Genomic DNA, 23,085 nt, shown 5'->3' on the forward strand with positions numbered 1-23,085 from the left:
GGGCGGTGATCCCCTGGGGCAGGTTGCCCCGAGAAGCTGTGGCTGCCCCATCCCTGGAGGTGTTCAAGGCCAGGTTGGACGGGGCTTGGAGCAACCTGGGCTGGTGGGAGGTGGCCCTGCCCAGGGCAGGGGGTGGCACTGGATAGCCTTTATCATCCTGTCTAACCCAAACCATTCTGTGATTGTATGAAATGCTGTCTGCTGGGACTCAAGCAGCAATCCCACAGGGTGCCTTCAGCACGTCCTCACAGTATGGCTTGTCTCCTCTAAAGGGTGTCATGGAAACTGTCCCTTTTAATGACAGATCTGTAGACATCCGCTGCTGAAAACCAGACCATATGGAGACAGTTTTATGGTTCATGGTCAGAAAGGTCCTTGCTGTGCTAACCAGCTTCCCAGGAGGTTCTCCTCAGCACCAACCCTGCTTTCCTGTCTTAGCTGTGAACCAGTAGATGTCTGGCTTCCAGTTCAGTCCCATTCGCCGGAACAAGCAAAAACTGCCTGCAGATTGTCCCCCTTGGACTTGCATCGCATAAGAAAAAAGGGAATATCGAGGGTGAATCCTGCACCGTTTTGTCCAGCGAGTGTGGCTGTGCCTCGCGCCGGGTCTGGGGGAAATGTGCTCTATAACCTCCTGGGGCAGACGCTGTGCATGCAGGGCCTGTCCTTCTCAGGGAGAAAGCAGGCAAATCCTGTCTGCATCTCACTGTTAAATTTGCTTCGGTTTCTGGTTTCCACCTGCGAGGTCGAGGGGCCGTCGGGCCCCGGTGCACAGCGGTCGGCGTTGGGGATGCTCACACCACCGAGTGATGCTCTCCGTTACTTCTCTCCCCTTCAGAGAAGGGAGAGCATCTCCCTTCGGGGAGAGCAGGACAAGAGAGAAAAGAGACTTGCGAATTTAAAGACTATCAAACTAGTTTAATGTCATAATTAATAACAAAAAGAAAAAAAATAATTATATCAGATTCAGAAAGTGCTGAATATTTTTAATGAACGTTCCTGTGCCTCTCAAAGAAATGGGGTAAGGAAAGAGAACTGCGCCAAGGTGGCTTGGAGGCCAGCTGAAGGTGGCTCTGAGGAGAAGCGTGGTGTGACCTTGAGCAGAAGGGAGCAGTAGAGCTGAGGGGCTGAATGCAGCCGGAGTCGTCTGTATGTTTGTAAAAACTGATTTTTATTTTGTGTTACTGATCAGTTCCTTCTTTGGTCAAGCAAAGAGGCTTCTCTTGTCCTTTGCAAATACTCAGTATTGCCCCAAATTGCTTAATCGGGATGGATGTTGCTTTGAAATGAAGCAAGTCCCTGGGCCCTGATCTTCACTAACTTCTGGGGTCATAAAATGATAACAGCAATAATAAAAATAAATTGGTGTGTTTCTGTGTCTGACTCTCTTATTGGCCATTAGACACAGCGATTGAAATTACTAATTTCATTGCTCTCCTCTTTTCAGTAGGAAACTACGTGTTTATGTTCCAAGAGTTTTTACAAACTGATCCTCCCCGTCGCTGAGAACCATTTGGCCGCACCAAGGCGAGCAAAGGGGGGACCTCGGGGGGAGCAGGATGGCAAGTGTGCGCATCACCTTGTCCTGCTGCAGCCGGTGCCACGTCCTTCCCCTGGGCGAGTGCCCATGGGGAACGGGCAGAGTCCTCCAGAGTGACATTTCAGTAATGAAAGATTTGAAGCAGATACGGGTTTATTCTGTTTCCTTATTACCGAACCGTCCTGCAGCGCGCTCTTCTGCCCGGGACCTTCCTCGCCGGCAGAGAGACTGCGTTTCTCTGCTGGGCTTGGTTTAGATCGGGTAGTGGGTTCTTTCTGATGCTTCTTGCCAGACCTGCTTAATCCCAGTTGCACAGTTCTTCAGGTTATCATCTCCTTTTTCAAGATTTTTTAACTTTACTCCTGTTTTTTTCTCTCAGTTCAAGTCCCACAGGAGACATTAGAGAGACAACAGAAATGAGTTAAATGTGAAATGTTGTCAATGATTTTTATAAGCAAGCTGAGGTTTCCCTGCAGCATCGTGCATTGGATTTTCATTCCCAGTGCAAACGACTGAGCTACCCGCGGCAGCAGCGGGGTATTACACACATTTCTCACGTTGGAGAAGGGCTGTGTGTAGTGCCCTGTACCAAACTATAGAATCAGAGAATGCTTTGGGTTGGAAGGGACCTTGAAGACCATCCAGTGCCACCCCCGCCCCGGGCAGGGCCACCTCCCCCCAGCCCAGGTTGCTCCAAGCCCCGTCCAACCTGGCCTTGAACACCTCCAGGGATGGGGCAGCCACAGCTTCTCGGGGCAACCTGCCCCAGGGGATCACAGCACAGCAAAGAACTTCTTCCTCATATCTCATCTAAATCTACTAAATCCTCCTCGGGCTTAATGCCTCAAGCTCAGTGCCTCAGACCATGAGGAGTATTTTGTAAAACTGGTCGGCGGCCGTAGCGAGAAGGTGATGCAGGTGCTGCGTTGGGCACGGGCCCCTTTCCCTCTGACCTGGCACCGTGTCCGTGTCGCGAGGGCTGTGCCTGCACGGGAGGGCAGCATCTTCCAGGGACGGGATGAGGCCGACACGCGCCTGCCCGGCGATGCGGACGTGCTCGTTAGCAGCTGATGAAGAATTGATAACTGCATGGCTTCACTCATCTGCTCTTCAATTCTCTGTTCCTTCCAGCAGTTTCCAGGAATTTGGGTGAGATTCCTTCGCAGTTTAATGCTTTTCTTTAAACCAGTTTTGAAATTTGGCAGTGTTACGATAGTTTGATTATTTTTGAATGAGACATATATATATGTATATATTTATCATTATTTAAATGCAGGTCTTGATTCCTGTTTGTTGATGACCCTTTGGCTGCACAGTGTTCAGGGCAGGGCCAGAAGAGCAGATAATGCACCTTGTGCCCGTCAGCTGGAACGGGAACGGAGGGCAGGGTGGGAGAGGACGTGGTGGAGGTCTGTAAGGTCGTGGGAGGAGTGGGGAGTGTAAGCGAATATCAGCCTCTCACAAAGACATAGAGTTACCAGATGTTGGACAAAAAAGACGTAGAGTATTTGGAAGTTCATCCTAAAGAGTTTTGTCAATGCAAATGTGTGGATTCATCTTGATGGGTGAAAAAGAGTTACTAGAGACATTTGTGGACAAAATTATGCAATTCTTTGAGTCTTGGGTATTTGAAGGGTTGGAAAAGTATCCTATTGAAATATTATGGTATCTCCGTGCTTTTTTCTTAGACCTTTCCCTGCCTCTCACTACATCCTCACTCTCCCCACAGCGTTTGCAATTAGCTGTAGCGGGGTTCTGGGCAGGAAGGACCTTTGCTCTGCTGCGCTGTGTCCATCCTACACCTACCGTTCTTATGGGTACACGTTTTGTCATGTTTGTGAATTCACACCACGTTTCAGACCGGGGGTCTCCCCGCAGTCGACAGGAGGTGTCCATCTGCAGCACTCCCGCTGCGCTGCTGCCTATTTTTCAGGTATGTGCAATGTTGCTTCTTTGGTTTGTTATGTTTTCTCTCAATCGGATGTTATATCCCATTAGACTGTTAATCGGTGCTCCGTCCTTTGCTGAGCACAGATTTGAGTGTGAAAAATCCACAGAACCCCAGAAAATGTTGAGTGAAATTCTGAGCCTTGGCAGAGGAGGGGGGTTGATGCGCTCGCTGCCACAGTTCCTCCCCGCAGCTCTGAAACGTGTTTTTCACCACTATGGTCATCCGCTCCACCAGTTGGTACGTGTTCAGGATTATTATCAGAAAGAAATAAGGAATGGATGGCAAGTTTGGGAGTTGTGTCCTCTGCTCCCAAAACCGTCGCTTTCTGTAGGTATTCGCCACAAAAGGAAGAGCAGCTCTGTCTGCCGCTGTGAGGAAAGCGCTTTTGAGTGTTTAGCTTCAACATGAGCGTTTTCTTTCATATTTGTAGGTTTTCTGCTGCTTTAGGTTTTTCTGAGGTTGGTTGGTTGGGTTTTGTTTGATTTTTCCATGCAGAAGTGGAATTCCTGTAAATGGTAGGGAAAAAGCAAAGCCCAAAGCCCGCCTTCCGTCGGCATCGCCCCGCGGGGCCCTGGGAAGCGTACGGTAAAACCTTTCCCTGGCAGAGCCGCACCGCTGCATATTTAATACTCTCTGTTAATACATTCTTATTACATTTCAATTTGGATGTAAAAAAGAGTCATTGTGGCTCACATTTGACTCAGAAATAAGCACATCGCGGAGTACCTGCCGGGCTTGTGATTGAGCGTGGGGTTTTCAGTGTTGCATCAGTGACTTGAAAGTCAACAAAATTATGCTGTTAATAGGTTTTCTACTCTTTGGTCATGGGCGCACTTTTGAAATTTAACTTCTTGGGCTTTTACTGCTGAAATTTTTCGCTGGTTTTGGAAACCAAAGGTGATCCTGTCTGTGCACAGCAGAATATAGTGACTATACACACAAACAAGCAAGAACAAAATTTCTGACAAAGCAGAGGAATTAAATCGCTGTTGTGCCAGAACAGAACAAGGTGCTAGAACAGATTAAAACAGCGCAGGAAAGGAAGCAAAATTCCCGTCTTCCCACGCCTCAGCCCGGCTGCTCCGTTAGGAAGGTGCCGTCCCTGCGGAAGCCGGGTTTTGTGGGGGTTTCAGCCCAGCGGCTCCACGCTTCAGCTGGTTCACCATTGGAAATCTTCTGAGCCTTCGCCTCCATCAAAAGATTAAGCTGGGAAACAGCAGGAGCGGAGACTGTGGGGATTTCCCGGGCATGGGAAGCATAACAGGGAACAGCTCTATGACACCTCCATCTCTCAGCAGCAGAGGCATAGCGGTTTTTTTTCTTGTTTTAAGTCAGTGAAGTTTGTGATGGGTGCCGTTCAGACAGTAGTCTCCAGTTGAAAAATAACTTACCTGACTTAAAGATATTTTTTAAAATAACTGATATTTTAATGGTGTGTCTTGATTTTGTCGGAATATCATAGAATTAATTTGAAATGCGCCAAGCCAATGAAGCTTTTGTGTTTTAAAGCAGGTTTGTGATGCGATGGACATCCCTGCTTTGCTGTGGGTTACCCCTGTGAACTCTCCCCGGGGCAGGACCACTCACCCTCTGCTCCAGCCCGATGCTGCTCTCGTGCAAACGCTGTGCCCGCCATGTCCTGGTGTCTGATCTTCGGCTGCTGGGATGGGACTGGGGCCGAGGGGAGCAGCACCGATGGGATGGGGGACCCCCGGTGCTGCCGCAGCATCCCCGTCTGCCTCCCCTGCCGCCATGGGGACGGGCGGGCTGGGCACCGTCGCTCCATCAGTGACTCCGGGGCCGGTGCGGAGTCCCAGTTGGTGGCACCTCCATACCTGAGCCCCTTTGGGTTTGCAGCTGAAGGTCTCGCAGATGTTTCCGTTTCAAGAGCAAAGGCGCTCTTGCAAGTTCGGCTCTGGCGCGGTTTGGGCTGTGCCCCGGGAAGACGGCTGGGCTGGAGCGGGCTGGGGCTGTCCGGCCACCGGGGCGGGAGGCTGAGGATGAGCGCGGCGGGAGGAAGGGTCCGGATGGGAGCAGGGCTGGGCTCCCCTGGGTGAGGAAAGAGGTTAATTCACCCGCTGTGGGCATCGTGGGGCTTTGAGAGTGGGAGGGGGAATCTTCTGAAATGAGCAGAATGTGGGAGGGTAAGAGGGCTCGCTGGAAGGCGTTTGTTACGGGCTTAAAATACACTGAAAGTGCTGTTTTGAGACTAAAGGAGGGGAGATTTAGAATAGGTATAAGGAAGAAATTCTTTACCCTGAGGGTGGTGATCCCCTGGGGCAGGTTGCCCCAAGAAGCTGTGGCTGCCCCATCCCTGGAGGTGTTCAAGGCCAGGTTGGACGGGGCTTGGAGCAACCTGCTATAGTTGAAGATGTCCCTGCCCAGGGCAGGGGGTTGCACTAGATGGCCTTTAAAGGTCTTTTCCAGCCCAAACCATTTGGAAATGGCTTCAAGTTGTGCCAGGGGAAGTTTAGATTGGATATTAGGAAGAATTTCTTTACTGAAAGGGCCATCAGGCACTGGAATGTGTTACCCAGGGCAGTGGTGGAGTCCCCATCCCTGGAGAGATTTAAGGGTCATGTAGATATAGTGCTGAGGGACGTGGGTTAGTGGTGGGCTGTCAGTGTTAGGGTAATGATTGGACTGGATGATCTTACAGGTCTTTTCCAATCTAGGAGATTCTATGATTCTGTGATTCGGTGCTTCCCTGTTTCGGAAAGTTACAGTCAGGGTTCCTGAGCCATTTGCAGAGCAGCTCTGGCAGGTTCATGCCATTCTTGGGCTCTTGGCCCAGTGTCATTCCCTTCGTTCCCCGGGTGTGGGTCACGACAGGCTGCGCTGGCAGCGAAGGCGTCGGGTACCTGCGAGGCACCGGTGTCCGTAGCCCCAGGGTAGGGGGGCTCCCGGCTCCCCCCGCAGAGGCCAACGCTGCCAAACCCGGTGAGAACCAGCAGAACCGTTGGGATGCTTTGCCCACTCTCTGCTCCCTGCGTAGGTGAGGGGACAGTGGTCGGAGCCCGGCTCCTGTGAGCAGGGAGTTGAGTACCAGCAGTAGCACCCCACCTCAGGGGAGGGCATTGTTCATCATCAGTACCTCACCTCTTTCTCCCCATTCTTCCTACACAGTGGGCGGGCGGTGGGGTACCGCGCTGGAGAGGCGTTTTCTCTGCCCGTTGTGGTGACAGCCTGGAAGATGCCATTTCGGTGCGGTGCATTCTCTCTGGAGTTATCCCCTGAGCTTGGAGCGGGTGGGATGGATGGGAATGGATCCCTGCAGCAGCGATTTCCCTCGGGAGCGCGTCAGTTCTGCCTGGGAGGGGGCTGCAGGAGCCTCTTGCACAGCTCCCCCTTCTCCCAGACACCGCCTTCCCACTTCGAATAATTAGTTTGCATTTCTCTTATTTGGTGTGATTTATTGAGGACGTTTGCTGTCATTTCATCATCAGCGTCAGGGGAGCTGGTTGCTTCAGAAGCCACCAGAGACCTTCGCAAGCATCCCAGGCACATGGTGGTGGCCCTCCCCCCCCCCCTCCATCCCCCGCTCCATCCCCCCCTCCACCCTGCTCTGTAGGGACCGCGATTTCCTGTTGCATTGTGGGTTTCTCACCAAACAAGTGCTGCCATTGTGTAGTTGAGTTGTACAAGTTCTTACAGAGGTTATCCTGAAGGGTTCCCAGGTTGGCTGAGCACCTCGCTGGGGTGGTCCTGTGTGCCATGTACCCGGTGCTGCTGCTGTCACTCGGGCACGCTATGCTCTTACGGGTGACGCTGTGCCTGAGACAGTCCTACATAGCCACAAATAAAAACAAGTTCTGAGATATATTTAGGGAAAATAAATACAAATGACAAACTATGCTGTTCAATAACGCATTAATATCTTGTGTCCCGTGGCGTGAAGAGTAGCTTTGTGCTGCGGGAGGGAACGCTTTGGGGTCGGGAGAGTGATTCAGTGCCCATAAAGCTCAACAGAGACACTTGTGCTGACTTCTCTGGGAGTCAGATTAGGCCCATGCGATGAATATTTTCAATATGAATACGTTAAAATAAGTTATGTGGCCCCTCTTCTTTTGGAGGCGGTGCTGTTAAAAGCCCTTTGAATCACTGTGAGGAAAATTAGGCTTAAACCCCCACCAAACTGCTCACCTAGCTTTAAGATAATGTTGGTAGTGTCATGGTTTAATTGGAAAAGGTAAGAATTAAAACAACTTAACAGCAGGAACGGGAGAACTCGGCCACCGTAGCCAGCTGTGTGTGGTCCAGGACCAGTGTCATGTTATTCTGCTGCGGGCGGCACAACTCCCCTTAACATCCACGCGCTGTGGAATGGATTGATGAGAGCGGACGGGTCTGCTGAGGCCCAGAATAAACACTTATGAGGAACAGTTTTGCCCTGAAAATCTGTCCTTTCCCTTTCAACCCAGTCACGAGCGTCAGTAACGTATCTGCTGCCTCTCCTGAAGTGTGCTTTGGTGATGAGCAAGGAGAGGAGGGAGCGAACAGTGATCTGTGTGGTGCGGGGTAAAACAAGAAATAGCCTTTTTTTGCTAGAAATAACAAAGGTGGAAAAGTTAGTTGTCTGTTCCGGGAAAAATCTACTACCTAATTTACTTTAAGTCCTGGTGCGTGCCTGGGGAGGGTGCTTGCTGCTGGAGGTGAGGCACAGCGGGTCGGTTATGTGATGGGGAGTTTCCCATTCTCTTCTTTGGGTGCTTAAGCAACAGCGTAAAAACGCCAATTCAAACACGCGGGGTGATGGGGTTGTCCGTTATCACAGTTCCCAGTTTGGCCAGTGCGGCTATGGGACTTGGCGTCCCCGAGCTGCCCTTGTCCGGGCGCAGAAGGGAGAGAGGCGGGGGCGGGGGGCGGGTTCCACCATCAGGGATGCAAATCAGTGTCTGCTCATCAGGGATGCAAATCAGGGCGGCGCATCACTCGCAGAGGATCTTCAGGTTTCTGAACCTTCCGCTCTCCTGCTGCTGTCCTCCTTCGTCCTTGCGGCGTCCTCCCTGCGGTGCGGTGGGGACGCGGGTTGCCCGGGTTTGTGAGCGACGGTAAAACGCCTCTGCACTGAAATAATCTTAAAAATGGACAGATGTTCTCAGAACGCGCGACTAGCTGCTCAGGGCTCCTCGGCTCTAACGATAATCCCAAACTTCACAGGAAAGATCACTTTGATCCTCCCCCTTCTCAGTAGTGTTTTATAGTAAAATTTGCCTAAACTTAACCATGAAACGCAGCGAGCGTGCGTGGGTGGGTGTTGGGCTCCTGTTTAGCTGTTATTCTAGCCCGGGTTATGTTCAGTTCATACTGAAAGCTTATATTGCATCCTGACATTAAACTCAATCCACGGAGTTTATTTGTATTCTGGATCCATCTATTGCGAAGACTGCTTTTTATGAGCACGAAGAACTAGAAAGCATAAATATTTATTCCTTAAAGGTTATGATTGCCTTAAATCATTCAAGCTTGTTTGGTGAGCATCAGATATAATTAAACTAAGCAGTTGAACTCGATCTGCATGTATGAAATAATATATATATGTATATATATGTATATTCTTGCTTCCAATATGGATGGAAGCTGTGAGCTAATTGCTTCCATCACATCGAAAGATGCACTGATAATTTTATTGTTCCGGGATGTGATAATAAATCAACATAAAGAAGCAGTTGAAATTATATACTGGAAAGTCACGGTTCAACATGCAGCGTACACGGTGGTAGCAAAATGAGCGGAGCTAATCTCAAGTGGTGTTTGTCTCACTATAGGGAGATAATTAAGCACGTTATGAAAATTATTCCAGTTTTGGGTGTAGAGAATTGCTTGTGTACTGAAATTCATGTGCATACCTTAGTGTGAGCTTTCCTCTACATGGTATCCCTATAAACCTCCGAATTTGGGGGTGAACCTCCAAGCGTCTGCATGTGTAGCCCATGTGTGGTTTATGGGCTGTGTGTCGGTGTCCTGGGGCAGCATCCCAGGGCAGCATCCTGGAGCAGCATCCCGGGGCAGCAGGTTCCTGCGAGCGCGGGAGGCAGCGGTGGGATGTGTCCAGGGGTGGTTTTGGAGCCGAGTGGGATGTTCTCCCCTGCAGGGTAATGCAGCCCCCGGTACGTGGTGGTGGTGGGAGCAGTGGGGCCCAGCTGTGCTCGGGGGCTGGTTTTGTCACATCTGTAGGGGTGAACTTTTCCCTCTTCCTTTGCAAATTTAAAGGTGGAACGAGACAAGGCAGAGATTCCTGGCCATGCTCGTCATCTCTAGCATTTTTTGATTTGTTGTTATCTTTAAAGACGGTCATTTGGGATAAATTTGGAATATCTGCATAGCCTTTTCCGAGTATATTGTTGTAGACAGCAAGGCAGCTGTGTGCCCGTACCTCACTGGAATCGGAAAAGACCAGATGATGAAATACCATTTTAATCTCGCTCTGATGACTCTGGAAGTGATAGGATGAAAGTGTCCTTTTTGTTATCATTAAAATTCATTTGAAAAGCCAAAGAAAACCAAACAATTCTTGCTCTGTAAAGTATTATTTACGGAATTAATTGTGCAGTGATGTACATCTAAGTTAGAGATGGCAATCCCAGTTTACGGAATGGCCTCCAAGGATATGGAAACCAGAATTTCAGTCTGGTCGCACATCTGTCCTGCTGGGCGTCTCCGTAAAACTGGAGGGGCTGTCGTGAGTCTGCCTTTGCATGGATTGCTCCATGTAATCAGAGGCACCTTAGACTTCCGTGTTGGAATTGATGGTTTCTCAGTGTTTCTTTATATCCAGAGAGCTCATCAAAGTTAATAGTTTTGCCAGGGGCTTTGACAGAAGCAGAAAAAAGAAACTGTTGTTGCCTGAGGTCCGATACATCGTCTCGAGATGGAAAATGGTTCACTGTCTTGTTAGCAATGGCCAAGGTACAAGTGCCTCCAGTTACGCTGTTGTGCTGTGGGTAGCACAACAAACATCACACCGAGCTGCTCTTTTTCCATAAATGCCTTATTTATCATTCTTTCTTCAAAGCAAATATGGATTAAATTTATCACAGTACCTTGCAGGGCAATTTCTTTATCATGCTACTGATCATGTCTTGCAGGAATTTCTCTTACCTGGACTTAATAGCCAAAAAAAAAAACCCACCAAAGAAGAAAAATAATAAAATGTTTCCTTTTCTGGGGTTTTTCCTGCAGCTACTTGCCATTAATCTTCCCCGTGCCCCCAGGTAGCCCGTGCTGCCGTCCCGGGGAGGAGCAGCTGTGTCAGGAGAGTTAGTGCATCGCAGAGGTCTCGTTGCTGTCTCCCCTCTCCCCCTGCCCTGTTGATGGTGACGATCCAGGAGCATCTCTTGGTACCCATTTTGCTTTGTTCTGGACCGCTTCAGGTCCGTGGAGGGCTCTCACCAGTTCAGACGGGCACCACACATGGACATGTACACCTGAGCTACTGCTTAAGAAAATCTGTGCTTTGTGGATATATTTTTGCATGTGCCTTGAGACATGGCCAACCTAGATGATTCCATGTTTCTATGCAATCTTCTCTGTTGTCTGTCCTGAGCGAACCTAAAATCGTGTCGCCATTGTCCTCTTGTTCCGTCTTTTCTTCTCCTTGCCCTGGCTGGCAGGACGGTGGTTTGCTGATTAATCCCCGGCCTGGCCTTGGAGGGCTGCACGCCCGGTGTGGGTGAAGGCCGAAGGGGGGGAGGAAGCCTGTAGTAATGTTAAATGTACTTCTTACGTTCTTATGGTTCTCTAGCCCCTTAGGAGGAGGGCACCACAGTGAAAGCGTCAGGCTGCGACACGCTGATGTGGAACAGCGGCGGGGCCGGTGGCCGGTGCATGGAGACAGGCCTGGGGCTATGGTGCAGATGGTGTTTGTTTGCAAAATACTCATCGCAGGTGACTTTTCCGTTGTCTCAAGGCCTCATCCTGTGCCTGGAGTTCAGGGGTGCTCTGCACAGCACTGCCAGCTCCTGGACGGGGGGCATCACAGATTCACACAGACTGGTGAGGGCTGGAAGGGCCCTCTGGAGCTCCCCCAGTGCCACCCCCTGCCAGAGCAGGGGCACCTCCAGCAGTGGCACAGGACGGCGTCCAGGCGGGTTTGGGATGGCTCCAGAGGGGGAGACTCCCCCACCTCTCTGGGCAGCCTGTGCCACTGCTCTGCCGCCCTCACAGCAGAGAAGGCACTCCTCAGGTGGAGATGGAACTGCCTATGGTCACGTTTGTGCCCATTCCCTCTTGTCCTGTCACTGGGCACCGCTGGAAACAGACTGGTCCCATCCCCCTGGCACGCTCCCTTGAAGGATTGATCAGCATTGATGAGATCCCCCTCAGTCTTCTCCTCTCCAGACTGAACAGCCCCACGTCCCTCAGCCTTTCCTCAGCAGAGAGATGCTCCACTCCCCTCAGCATCTCCGTAGCCCTTTGCTGGACCCTCTCCAGCAGTTCCCTCTCCTTCTTGACCCGGGGAGCCCCGAACTGGACACAGTGCTCCAGATGTGGCCTCCCCAGGGCAGAGCAGAGGGGGAGGATGACCTCCCTCCACCTGCTGGCCACACTCTGCTTGATGCTGTGTTCATGCACTGCTCTGAGCCCTGGGCTGGAGCTCCCCGGAGGGGTGAAGGAGCAGAGGGGGCTAATGGGGGCAACCCCCCCCGCAGATGGGACTAACCACCCTCTGCCACTTGGTCATATGGAAAAATTACAGTTGTGCTCCCAGTTGTTCCATTCAGCACATCTGGGAACTCATTTCTTTTTTCCTTGCCAGAGGGGGATCGTGGTTGACAGAAGTGTTTCATTTGCATTTAAAATTAATAAATCATCCTTTACCCAGTAATGTCTGTAAGATGCCCTGGCTAATAGCAAGTTGGTATCATGCAAATGCATTATTGGGTATTCAATGAACGTGGCATTCTGACCTCAGGTCCTAAAGATTCGTGAACCTCCTACTTTTTCCTAAGATTGTGTTTTTGCAAAGCTTTACTTTTCCCTGGATGGTTCTTTAGCCATGTTAACCCTTTCATGGAATATGACTTTCTCATTTTATAAAATGTTATTTCATAGAATCCTAGAATGGTTAGAGTTGGAATATAAGATTCTTTATTTTATACCTATTTCTGTTGTTGTGAATGATTATTAAAAAAAATGGAATTTGATTGAAATTATATACTATGTTTTAAATTCTGCTTCACCTGTTAGGAGAGTGAATCCCACAAAGTCCGGTGATAGCCTGAATTTCCGTCTGTTTCAGGAACACGGAATTGATGATATGAGAAAGCGCATTGAAATGGCGGCTTTGAGAACATGCTGGCTAGGAAAGAAAATAGCCCCGCGGTCGCTGGAATGGCATTTCTGTAGAGAATGTCACCAGGTCTGGTAGAAGAGGTGGGCTTTCCTGGGTTCAGTAGTAATTGTGGACTTCATACTTCCATCTGGGCAGAAGCAGATGTTGGACATGGCTTGGGCCACCAGGAAAGCCTTTAAAATAGCAGCATTAGCTTCTGTTTCTGAGGGAGACCTTTGTCCATCACTGGGAGCTCTGGGCTTAGGGATTCTGGGTGAAGGCAGAAGTAGATGGCAGGGCCATGGGAATGCTGCTGGGCAGTCTCCGAGTGGTGTAACCTGGGTTTTCTTTAGGCTTTCTGAAGCCCCAATTTCTATTTTCTTCTTCATTTGAACAATCTACTACAAAATATTCAGATTTATCTTTTCCTGGAGAGTTTCTGGCTTCCACTGCTGTCTCCTGGTCGCTGGGGTGGGAGAGCAGGGGCTGGAGGAAAAGATCGCCATGAATTACATGGTGTGTATTTTTACTCATACAGGTAATTCGGGTTGTATTCAATGGAATGTACGTCTGCCTAACAGCAAAATGCATGCTTCATTGGGATAATTAGCACCATCATTATTTATATTGTTGCTAAAATACCCCTCTTTTGAATGTCTTGTGCCATTCCAAGCGCGGGTAGCCGGGGTGCGCGGTGGAGCTGTGGCTGCGGAGGGGATGGTACCTCTGCCCGGCTCCACACCCCAGGGCGAGGAGGAGATACCCTCTCGTGTCATCACGGTACATAAGACTCCAGTTTTCAGGAGGAAAAAGTGCCCTTTTTAATGATAAAATGATGTTACAGCTGCATTCAAAAATGCAACCGGCGTTCCCGTGTTGGTGAGAGTTGGGTTTCATCATCTGCTTTGGCACCTGGAGTCCGAGGAATAAAAATCAATGAAGAGGTTTCGGGTGCGTGAGTGAGTTTTTCTAACACAGTGAAGGTTCCAGAAATGATCCCTATGACTGCAAAACGCAGAGGAGTTGGGATGAGAAGTGTCCGACAGCACAGGAGTAGTTAGTGAAAGGAAAGGGCAGTAAATTCTGCAGCTGGGATTGTGCTTGGGAAATACCATGTTACTCCCAGAGTCTGCCTTAAACTGGGGCAGTGTCCCTACTGCCGGCTCAGTTTTGGAGTGGTGATTTCTAAACAGGGTCTGGGGCCTGCTGGTGGGACCCCCGAATTTACGTCTGAAATGAGATGATGTGGTTTGGGCCTTCCAGTTTCTAAAAAATGGTTTCGTGTCTAAATGTACAGTCAATGGGAAACTGATGCTCAAGGTTTGACCTCAAATTCAGCAATTGCCACAGATTCTTAGGGATGAAGTAGCCTGGTTAATTAGCATACTTTTAGCAGCAGACCTGCATTGCTACTTTATCATGAATGACGTATATGAGCAACTTAGTGATTTTCTGTTTTGTGGATTGTCTGACAGACTGTGATTCCCTTGGATAAAGCTGCTCTTTTAAATTATTGGCAAAATAATTTCCCATGGATGGAGTGGGACACAGAGTTTGTGATGAGTAACGATGAGAGACCAGAGGTGTGTTATTTAGTCTTAAATAAGAAAACTGATCTTGCTGTGATCTGTTCTGAAAGCATTAATGTATCCTTGCAAGTTCTTATTTTGAAGGCTACATTTTTATTAGTTTAAAATTTCCACTGATGTGTACTTGCTGAGAATCGGTGGACGTCATGGCCAGCCTAGACCAGTAATTCAACTAAACACAAACCCTATTGGTTTAGGGTAGAGAGAAATGTTTAGCAGGAGATTAAAAGAGCATTCTGTGAAATACGGCTGGAAAAAAAGTGAGTTTTTTAAGGGCATTTTTAGTTTTTTAAGGGCATTTTTGTTTACTGGGGAAAAAGAAAAAGGTTTTCTTATGGTTTGACTGCAGGTTCTGCCTCCAGAGTGGATTCTCACATGGGTCCTTTGATGCCGACGCAAGTCACCCGCGTAACTGCTGTGTCTGCACCAGCGGTGACCTTCATGGCAACCAACTTGATGGATCAGACGTTAACAGGTGTGTTTATGTTTCTATCTCCCCATTCTGTTGCTGAAGCATATGTTGTGTATTTGTGTACTTCCAACCAAGCCACGCTTCCCATGCTGCCTTAAAAAATCAGCTCAAATTTTATGACGTTTGCTTTAACTCGTTACAAGTGCCTTCGGAGCGTTTCAGCTCCTGTTCGCTCGGTCTGGCTGCTGGCAGCAGCTTTGCGTTTGATGACCCAAAGGGAAGCTCCCGAAACATCTGTGGGCTTTGCGTTTCCCATGCCAGCAGTGTTCCTGAGCAGTGCAGTGATAACGCGGTTATCTTTCGGATAGTCGCTCCGTGAAGCCTCGTTGGCTGGAGCCTCCGCGGATGCGTTGTGCTGCACTGTGCAATAAAGCTGCTTCGTTCGCTGTCGTGTAACCGGGGTGCGTTGCTCTGAGCGGAGAGGCAGTGCCGTTCCTGAAAGCCGGAGGAAGTCTTGGGGCTGTGTTTAGATTCACATGGACGCATTGCAAATCACCATCGAAAAGCGATCAGATTTGGAATGGAAGTTGGGAGCTTCTTTCCTAATAAGGGGAAATCCCTCTAAAGTCGTTGTGACATTAGGAGCCCTGTTAATGGAGGGGGGATGCTGCGGTGGGGCCGGGGGGGACTGTTTCTCTGCCCGACCTGGGCACACGTGGCCATGGAGAGGGTGGCCAGCCCTCGCCAGCTGTGAGGCACCGCGGAGTCCCGAACACACCTTCCCAGTCACGTTCCATGGGAAAAACTGGCGTTTATTGGGAATTAGTAGGTGTCAGCTCAGGTGTGATTTATCTGATCCATCACACCAAGGGACGAGCATGGTTGTGGAGTGTTGAAGGGTCGGCAATGGATGGACCTGTGCTGTGGGTGTTCACATACGCATTTTTGGTGTAGAAGCTCTCACTCATCCAGCTCAGCTGGTTCCTTCATGGGTACCTCAAGCTCACCAGCTCTACCCACGGCTAAGATAAAAGTCTCATAACATACTTTGTGGTCAGCCGTGCCGGGGAAATCCATAAGTGGAGCTGGAGGCTCCCTTTGAAGCGTCTCTGCCTGCTGCCGTACCTGTCTTGAATGAGATACTCTGATTGAATTTATGCTGCCGAGTGTTCCAGCTCTGTCTGGAAATTGCTGAAAATTTTATGACACAGACACCTTCAAACTGAAGGAAAGTTCACACACGTCTCTTTTGACATACGGCAGTTTAAAGTTTCTCGTCTGGTTTGGTTTGCTTTTGGTAAACACCACTTCTTTTATCCTCTGTGCCATTAATGTGCTTGAAGACCTGCACACTCCTCCTTAAAGCTACCAAGAGCTGTATTGACTTGCTTGTCAGAAGCAAAGGAGATGGAGGAAATATTAAAAGTGTTCAAAGAGTGCAGGGACAGACGGTGAAGATCTGTGCAAGGGTCGTGCCGATCTGCAGCTTCTTGCTTGTTGAAAACTGAAATTGTGGTTTCTAACATATTTTATATCAAATATATTTCATAATCTTCTTCGTGGCAGATTTGAAAACACAAACACTCCTGATTTTATCCATCGTGCTGAATAAAGATTTAACTGTATAAAGCCTTTTGATGACTTTTGATAAAGGCCAGCATGACATTTGGTCACTAGGTTGCCCAAATCAAAGGGCTGTGCTGTTGGGAGGCCGTCACTTTGGGAGAGCAATGGTTACATTTCTATATGCACACAAGTAATGTAAGTAAGATGGACATTATATATTTGTTTCCAGCTTTCTCTTGAAAATACAAAATACCTTCTTCTTCCTCCTTTTGTCATCTTTGATTTGCTGCCAACTGCATTGAAGAGAAAAACGGTATACTCAAGTATAGTATGGATTTTTCTTTAATGTTTTTGAGGAGATCACACTCTTCTCTATAGGTTCCTGCAAGCTGTTGTTACCTCCAGTGGAAAAACAATCAACGTAGGAATCATAATTAAGAGCAAATAACAGTAATAAAGGTGTTTTCACAAATCAGCCTCAAAGTGCTACAGAAAAGCGAACCTGCCCTTTAGGAAGCCATCAGAAACGCTGGGAACCTGACCGAGTGCCGCGGTGACCTGTCCCCGAGTCAGCGGTGGTGGGGCTAGGGCTGAGCTCCCGGTGGCTCCACCAGGACCCGGTGCTGGGACCTTCTCATATCTGGGGGCAAAGTCAAGCGAGCCAGCCTCCTCTGTGTCACCAGCATGGGCTGGGTGGACAGTCAGGGTGGAGAGATGGTGTAAAAAGATACCGTCCTCCAAGTTTGTGGGGTTTTTTTTGTCAACTTGTTTGTTGGTTTTGTTGTTTTTTAAAAGCCCCGGACCTTGAAAAATGGAGTGCCTCCAGCCTAGGAGCACTGAAACAGAGGTAGCTGTTTCTAAGAGAGGACTCAGGTGGACAACTGGAATACCAACACGTTCAGCCATGAGTCTTACATCCAGTATGTAGAGTGCTTTAATGTACGTACACAGTCTGTGGCACCAGGCTCTGCTGCTGGTACCTGCAGTGGCAGTATTAAGCAGCGTACGGATTTTCCATGGCATTGCAGCCACACTTTTGTTTAGCAGTGTAGATAAGCCTTTCTTTGGCTTGGTTTCTAAAGAGAAAACTGTGTGTTCAGCAAGGCTTGGCATGGTTGGATTTTGCTCATGACCCCGCCAAATCCCTCTTTCTCTGAAGCAAAATGAATGCAATTTTCTGTATTTCTGGAGCAGAATGAGTAAACTTTGCAACGGTCCTGTCTTTCAGCGCGTGTTTATTTTTGTGTTGAAAGCTGGAAAGGTCCCGTCTCACTTACAAATAGGACTTTTTTGTATTACAGCAGGTACAAGAGAGGCGGAGCTGTAACTACCACCCTCACAGAGCTCTGCATGATTTTATGGCTATTCAGAGCTCAGATCGTTAAGTGCCCTGAAGATCAGGGCCGAGATCTTGATATTTAAAATGAATCGCATGTAAAGAGCAGAGGAAGGAACGTCGGCAAGACTCAGTGAAGGTCTTTGATTTGGAGCCCGGCTCTGCCTGGGCCAGCTGGCGGGGGTGTGGGAGCAGCCAGAGAGGCTGAGAACTGGTACAGAGGCTTAAATGAGGGGGAACTGCAAAACCAGGTAGAAACACCCCATGACGGGTGTGCGGCCGCCTTGTGCTCAGGGAGGGAGGATGCGAAGGAATGGGGGCCCCGTGCTGTGCCTGGTGTTGGTGGGAGCTGGTGCTGCTGTGTGGGATGCGATGCTCATAGCAGTGCTCGTAGCGATGCTCGTAGCGATGCTTGTTGTGATGCTCGTAGCTGATGCTCATTGTGATGCTCACAGTGATGCTTGTAGCGATGCTTGTCGTGATGCTCATAGCAGTGCTCGTAGCAATGCTTGTCATGATGCTCATAGCTGATGCGCATTGTGGTGCTCACAGCCAGTGCTCATGGTGATGCTCGTAACGATGCTTGTCGTGATGCTCGTAGTCAGTGCTCATCACGATGCTCATATCGATACTCATTGTGATGCTCGTAGCGATGCTTGTCATGATGCTCATAGCCGATGCTCATATCGGTGCTCGTAGTGATGCTCGTAGCGATGCTTGTCGTGATGCTCATAGCTGATGCTCATAGCCGATGCTCATGGTGATGCTCATAGCCAATGCTCATGGTGATGCTTATAGTGATGCTTGTCGTGATGCTTGTAGCAATGCTCACAGTGATGCTCGTAGCCGATGCTCCTAGTGATGCCCATAGCGATGCTCCTAGTGATGCCCACAGCTGATGCTCATTGTGATGCTCATAGCCAATGCTCATAGTGATGCTCGTAGCAGTGCTCATAGCGATGCTCGTAGCCAGTGCTCATAGTGATGCCCATAGCGATGCTCCTGCCTGCGCAGCTCCGTGGGAAACGAATGCATGGAGGCAGTGTGGGAGGTGCGGATGGGACGCTGCCCGCCCTGCACAGTGTCCGAGGGAGTATGCTGGAAGGGAGGTTGTCAGCTTTTCCTTCTTTAACAAAGAAACTGTTTTCAGGGTAGTGGCAAACAGCATCTATTGGGCAGTGTTGGCTGTGTGCCTGCAAAGGCCAGTGATGAAATGAGTTTGTCCTTGAACTCTGCAGCAGGCGGATAGCCCACGGTACGGTACAGCGGACAAAGAGTTTGTCCTTGTTATTCTACTGTTCCCCTTACCAATCTCCAGAAAAATAGAGGGGTGAGTAGGAAGAGATTGCTACAGAAGGAAAAAAGCACTGCTCCAGGAGACTTGTTCTGAGAGGGGAGACAGTGTTTGGCAGAGCACAGCAAAGCTGGAGAGAGCAGAAAATAGACACAAATTAAAGGGTGAAATACAGTGTGCGGGCAGGAGCGGGAGCAGGGTCCGATTCCCTGAAGCAGTGATGATGTGCTGAAGGTGGGAGCGGGGCACGGGCACGGCTGGCGTAGCCGGCACTGAAATCCCAGATGTGGCTCGAGCCAGAACCAACAGAGGAGGAACTGTGGGTCAGTCAGATATGGGTTTTAGGCTAATCCCAAACCCAAAAGCAATAATGTTGTGGGGAGAGACTAAACTGAGCTGCAGAGACGCTGGTGGGATAATAAAAACCTGAGTGTTTACATGGGTATGGGTACACTTGAAGTAAATCCAATTTTCTGAAACATTTAGAATCAAAATTTTCAACTTCCTTTGAGATTAACGGAGGTTTGGCCTCTAAATATGTTTGCAAAACAAATTTTTTTCTCTTTTCTCCATAGCTGCTTCTGGAATGAATCCCTCTTCCCTCTTCCCCTTCCTCTCCCTCTCTAATTCTGCTTTTAATAAGATGTTTATGATCATACACCTTCATCCTCTGTGATATACCCAAAGTAGTTTTGCTACTTCACCTTTACTTTTCATAGTGTGAATTATTCATGCGTCTCTACCTGTCGTGGAGCCTGAGAGGTCTCTTTAATCAGGTATCTTTATCCTCCCGTCTCCAGCGCATCCTTCGGCCACGTAACGGCAAGCCCGGGAACACGTTGTTAGTAATTACGCCGCTAAGGTTAGGGGCGAATAAAAGCTGCATGATTATGTTGGAAATGTGTCGTGGTAGCTTAATTGTCAGACTGCAGTTTATTTATGCACGTAAGTTAAAGGCGGGGGGGGGAAGGTTGATTAATGAGAAAAGAGTAAACCTGAGCAAAGATGTGCACCAGTTGCCGATGGAGGGTAAACACGCGTCTCACTGGCTGTCCTTCCCCAGTGTGAGTGGGGCAGAGGAAATCTCTGACGGTCGGAGAAGCGCTGACGGTGGTGTGCTCGTTACCCTGCTCGGGAAGCAGAGCAGGTCAGCGCATCGGGCTCGCGCTGCCCTCCTCCCCCGTGGCATCCCTCCTCGGCACAGCCCGGGGAGCGCGCCGGGCCCCGAGCTCCGCGGGGACACCTGAGCTCCAGGGGGGAAGCACAGCCGCCAATTGTTTTTCTTTTGACATTATTCTTCGGGAAAATGGTCACAATGTTCAACTATAGATATAAAAATAAATGACTCCTGACGTGCACAGTGACTTTCATGACTTCCTTTTTTTTTGTTTTGTTTTGTTTTATTTTAATTTTTTTATTTCCACCTTATTTTATATGTGCTGATCTTCCAAAATTTTGTGGAAGTATATTTCATGTGTGAGTGCCTAAGGAACTGTGCGCTGCGGAAGTTCACCTCCACGTGCTGCACTGGTGATGCTCTGTTTCGAGCAGAAGCTGCAGCAGCCGAGTGCCTCCCTGGGGCTTCGGCGCTCCTGTTCGGCTGCTGTGAGGGGACTCTTCACAGGAGGGAGAAAGAGAGGTTGCCGTGGGCCTTGGCAGCACCGAGTGTCTCCACGCCAAAGACATTTAAGGTTCAGACGGGAGTGGGACTGGCTGCCCGTGCACAAGAGCCTGCACTGGTCTGCGCTGGTGCGTCTGTGCACCGTACTTCAATCCAATCTTCAGTTATTAAAGAGCAGGGAAGGGCAGCCGCGGGAAAAGCGATTGCACCGTACGTCGTACATTCCTTTACATCAAAGTGGAGCTCCCAGAGCTGTCCCGGAGTGGTTCAGGCTCTCGCTCCGATTTCATTTCCTCAGCTTCAGCTGTGGGAAACTCCTCTGCCCAATTTCACTTGTGCAACGGTTTGTTCAAATCTGTCAATTGACATTCATGCATTTGTGGTGATGCTTGTAGTGATTCACTAAAAGTTGACATCCGCTGGGTAAATGCCTTTTCTTGTAGCTCGTGCTTGTGTGCATATGCACGTACATGAGTGAACGATCTTGGCTACTTCTTAAACCAACGTGATAATGAAAACTATAAAAGAATCAAAATACTACTACTAATAAAAAGCTTTTTTTCTAGGATTAGAGAAATAGTTAGAAAGAAGTGGAGCTGGAAGAAGGTTGATGTGATTTCCCTATTAAGAGAGAACATAAACCCAAGGTGCATTAAGTGTTGTTTCCCAAGCGTGCTGCTCCACGTCCAGCTGCTCCCTGTTCGAGTGACAGAACCCAAACAGCAATTTGTTCGTGGCAGTTTCGTCAGCAGCTAATTGGCCTTCCAGAGACGTCGCTTCAGGGATCAGAGTTACCACCGACAGGACAGGAGGAAATGGCCTCAAGTTGCGCCAGGGGACGTTTAGGACAGACGTTGGGAAAAACTTCTAGACTGAAAAGGGTTATCAAAGGCTAGAAGAGGCTGCCCAGGGCAGTGGTTGGTGGCCATCCTTGGGTGTATTTAAAAGCCGTCTAGATATGGTGCTCAGGGACTTGGGTTAGAAGTGGTCCTGGAAGAGTTAGGTAACAGTTGGACTCGATGATCTTAAAGGGCTTTTCCAGCTATAACGGCTCTATGATTCTATGGTTATTTCATGGCAAGAGCAGAAGAGTCGAGAGCTGGAAATGCTGAGACCTCCTGTGCCGCTCAGCAGCGTTGCGCTCAAAGGCTCCCGGCACGTGGTTGTCCAGAGTGCCCTGAGCCCAGCGCCAGCTGTGCGCCTGCAGAACATGGCCACCGCCAGATGTTCACCCTCAGAACATGGCCAGCACCAGCTGTGTATGTGCGGAATGTGGCCACTGCCAGATGTGCACCCACAGAACGTGGCCAGCACCAGATGTGTGCCCACAGAAAGTGGCCAGCGCCAGCTGTGCCCCTGCAAAAGCCGACCCAAAGCTGCGCTGTTCCGGCTGCCTTTAAATTGCTGCCAAATCAGTGATGTGCAAAGGAACATTTGCTGCAGAGGGGATGTCTCAAGGTTCCTTTCGTCCGCTGTGAACATATTTCCAGGAGGTACGCTAACATTTTGGTTTAAAACCCTTCTAGATATGGTGCTCAGGGACTTGGGTTAGAAGTGGTCCTGGAAGAGTTAGGTAACAGTTGGACTCGATGATCTTAAAGGGCTTTTCCAGCTATAACGGCTCTATGATTCTATGGTTATTTCATGGCAAGAGCAGAAGAGTCGAGAGCTGGAAATGCTGAGACCTCCTGTGCCGCTCAGCAGCGTTGCGCTCAAAGGCTCCCGGCACGTGGTTGTCCAGAGTGCCCTGAGCCCAGCGCCAGCTGTGCGCCTGCAGAACATGGCCACCGCCAGATGTTCACCCTCAGAACATGGCCAGCACCAGCTGTGTATGTGCGGAATGTGGCCACTGCCAGATGTGCACCCACAGAACGTGGCCAGCACCAGATGTGTGCCCACAGAAAGTGGCCAGCGCCAGCTGTGCCCCTGCAAAAGCCGACCCAAAGCTGCGCTGTTCCGGCTGCCTTTAAATTGCTGCCAAATCAGTGATGTGCAAAGGAACATTTGCTGCAGAGGGGATGTCTCAAGGTTCCTTTCGTCCGCTGTGAACATATTTCCAGGAGGTACGCTAACATTTTGGTTTAAAACCCTCGTCAGCAAGGAGGGAGGCTGTACAGGCGCGATGTTGCAGCCGTGCCGCGCAGGGCTGGCTCGCAGCACGCTGTGGGAGCGGAGAACCGACCGCCACGGATATCCCAGGGGAACAGCAGCGGGAGAGACGGAGTGATGGCAAAACACAGAGCAAAGAAACTACACGTCATCTTTCTTCGGCCGTGTTTTAGAGCTGGAGAATATATTGGCAAAGTGTAATTTCAGCCAGGTGCCCCATTTGTGCCTCCAGACCTCCAAGAGCGGTGCGTGCGAGAAGCATCCCCGCTGCTCGGCTGTGCTCTCGCCGTGTCGGCGTTCCTCTCGCGGGGCTCTGTCGTGGCGAGTGCCGCCGTTTGCCGGTGCCAGCGGCCGCCTCCCGCCTCTCCAGCGGGACCGCCGCCGGGGGGGGGG

The 23,085-nt window shown here is 49.7% G+C and overlaps 1 protein-coding gene across 1 annotated transcript in view; it reads left to right on the top strand.

Annotated features, from left to right (window-relative positions):
• TCERG1L (transcription elongation regulator 1-like) overlaps positions 1 to 23,085 on the top strand; it is a 96,474-nt gene that overhangs the window by 44,072 nt on the left and 29,317 nt on the right. Inside the window, exon 6 of the mRNA XM_009892743.1 lies at positions 14,704 to 14,829. Within this exon, the coding sequence (XP_009891045.1) occupies positions 14,704 to 14,829 (126 nt within the window). The remainder of the gene's footprint in view (positions 1 to 14,703; positions 14,830 to 23,085) is intronic.

Source organism: Charadrius vociferus, unplaced genomic scaffold (assembly GCF_000708025.1).
Source record: "Charadrius vociferus isolate BGI_N301 unplaced genomic scaffold, ASM70802v2 scaffold38, whole genome shotgun sequence".
NCBI classification, from domain to species: domain Eukaryota; kingdom Metazoa; phylum Chordata; class Aves; order Charadriiformes; family Charadriidae; genus Charadrius; species Charadrius vociferus.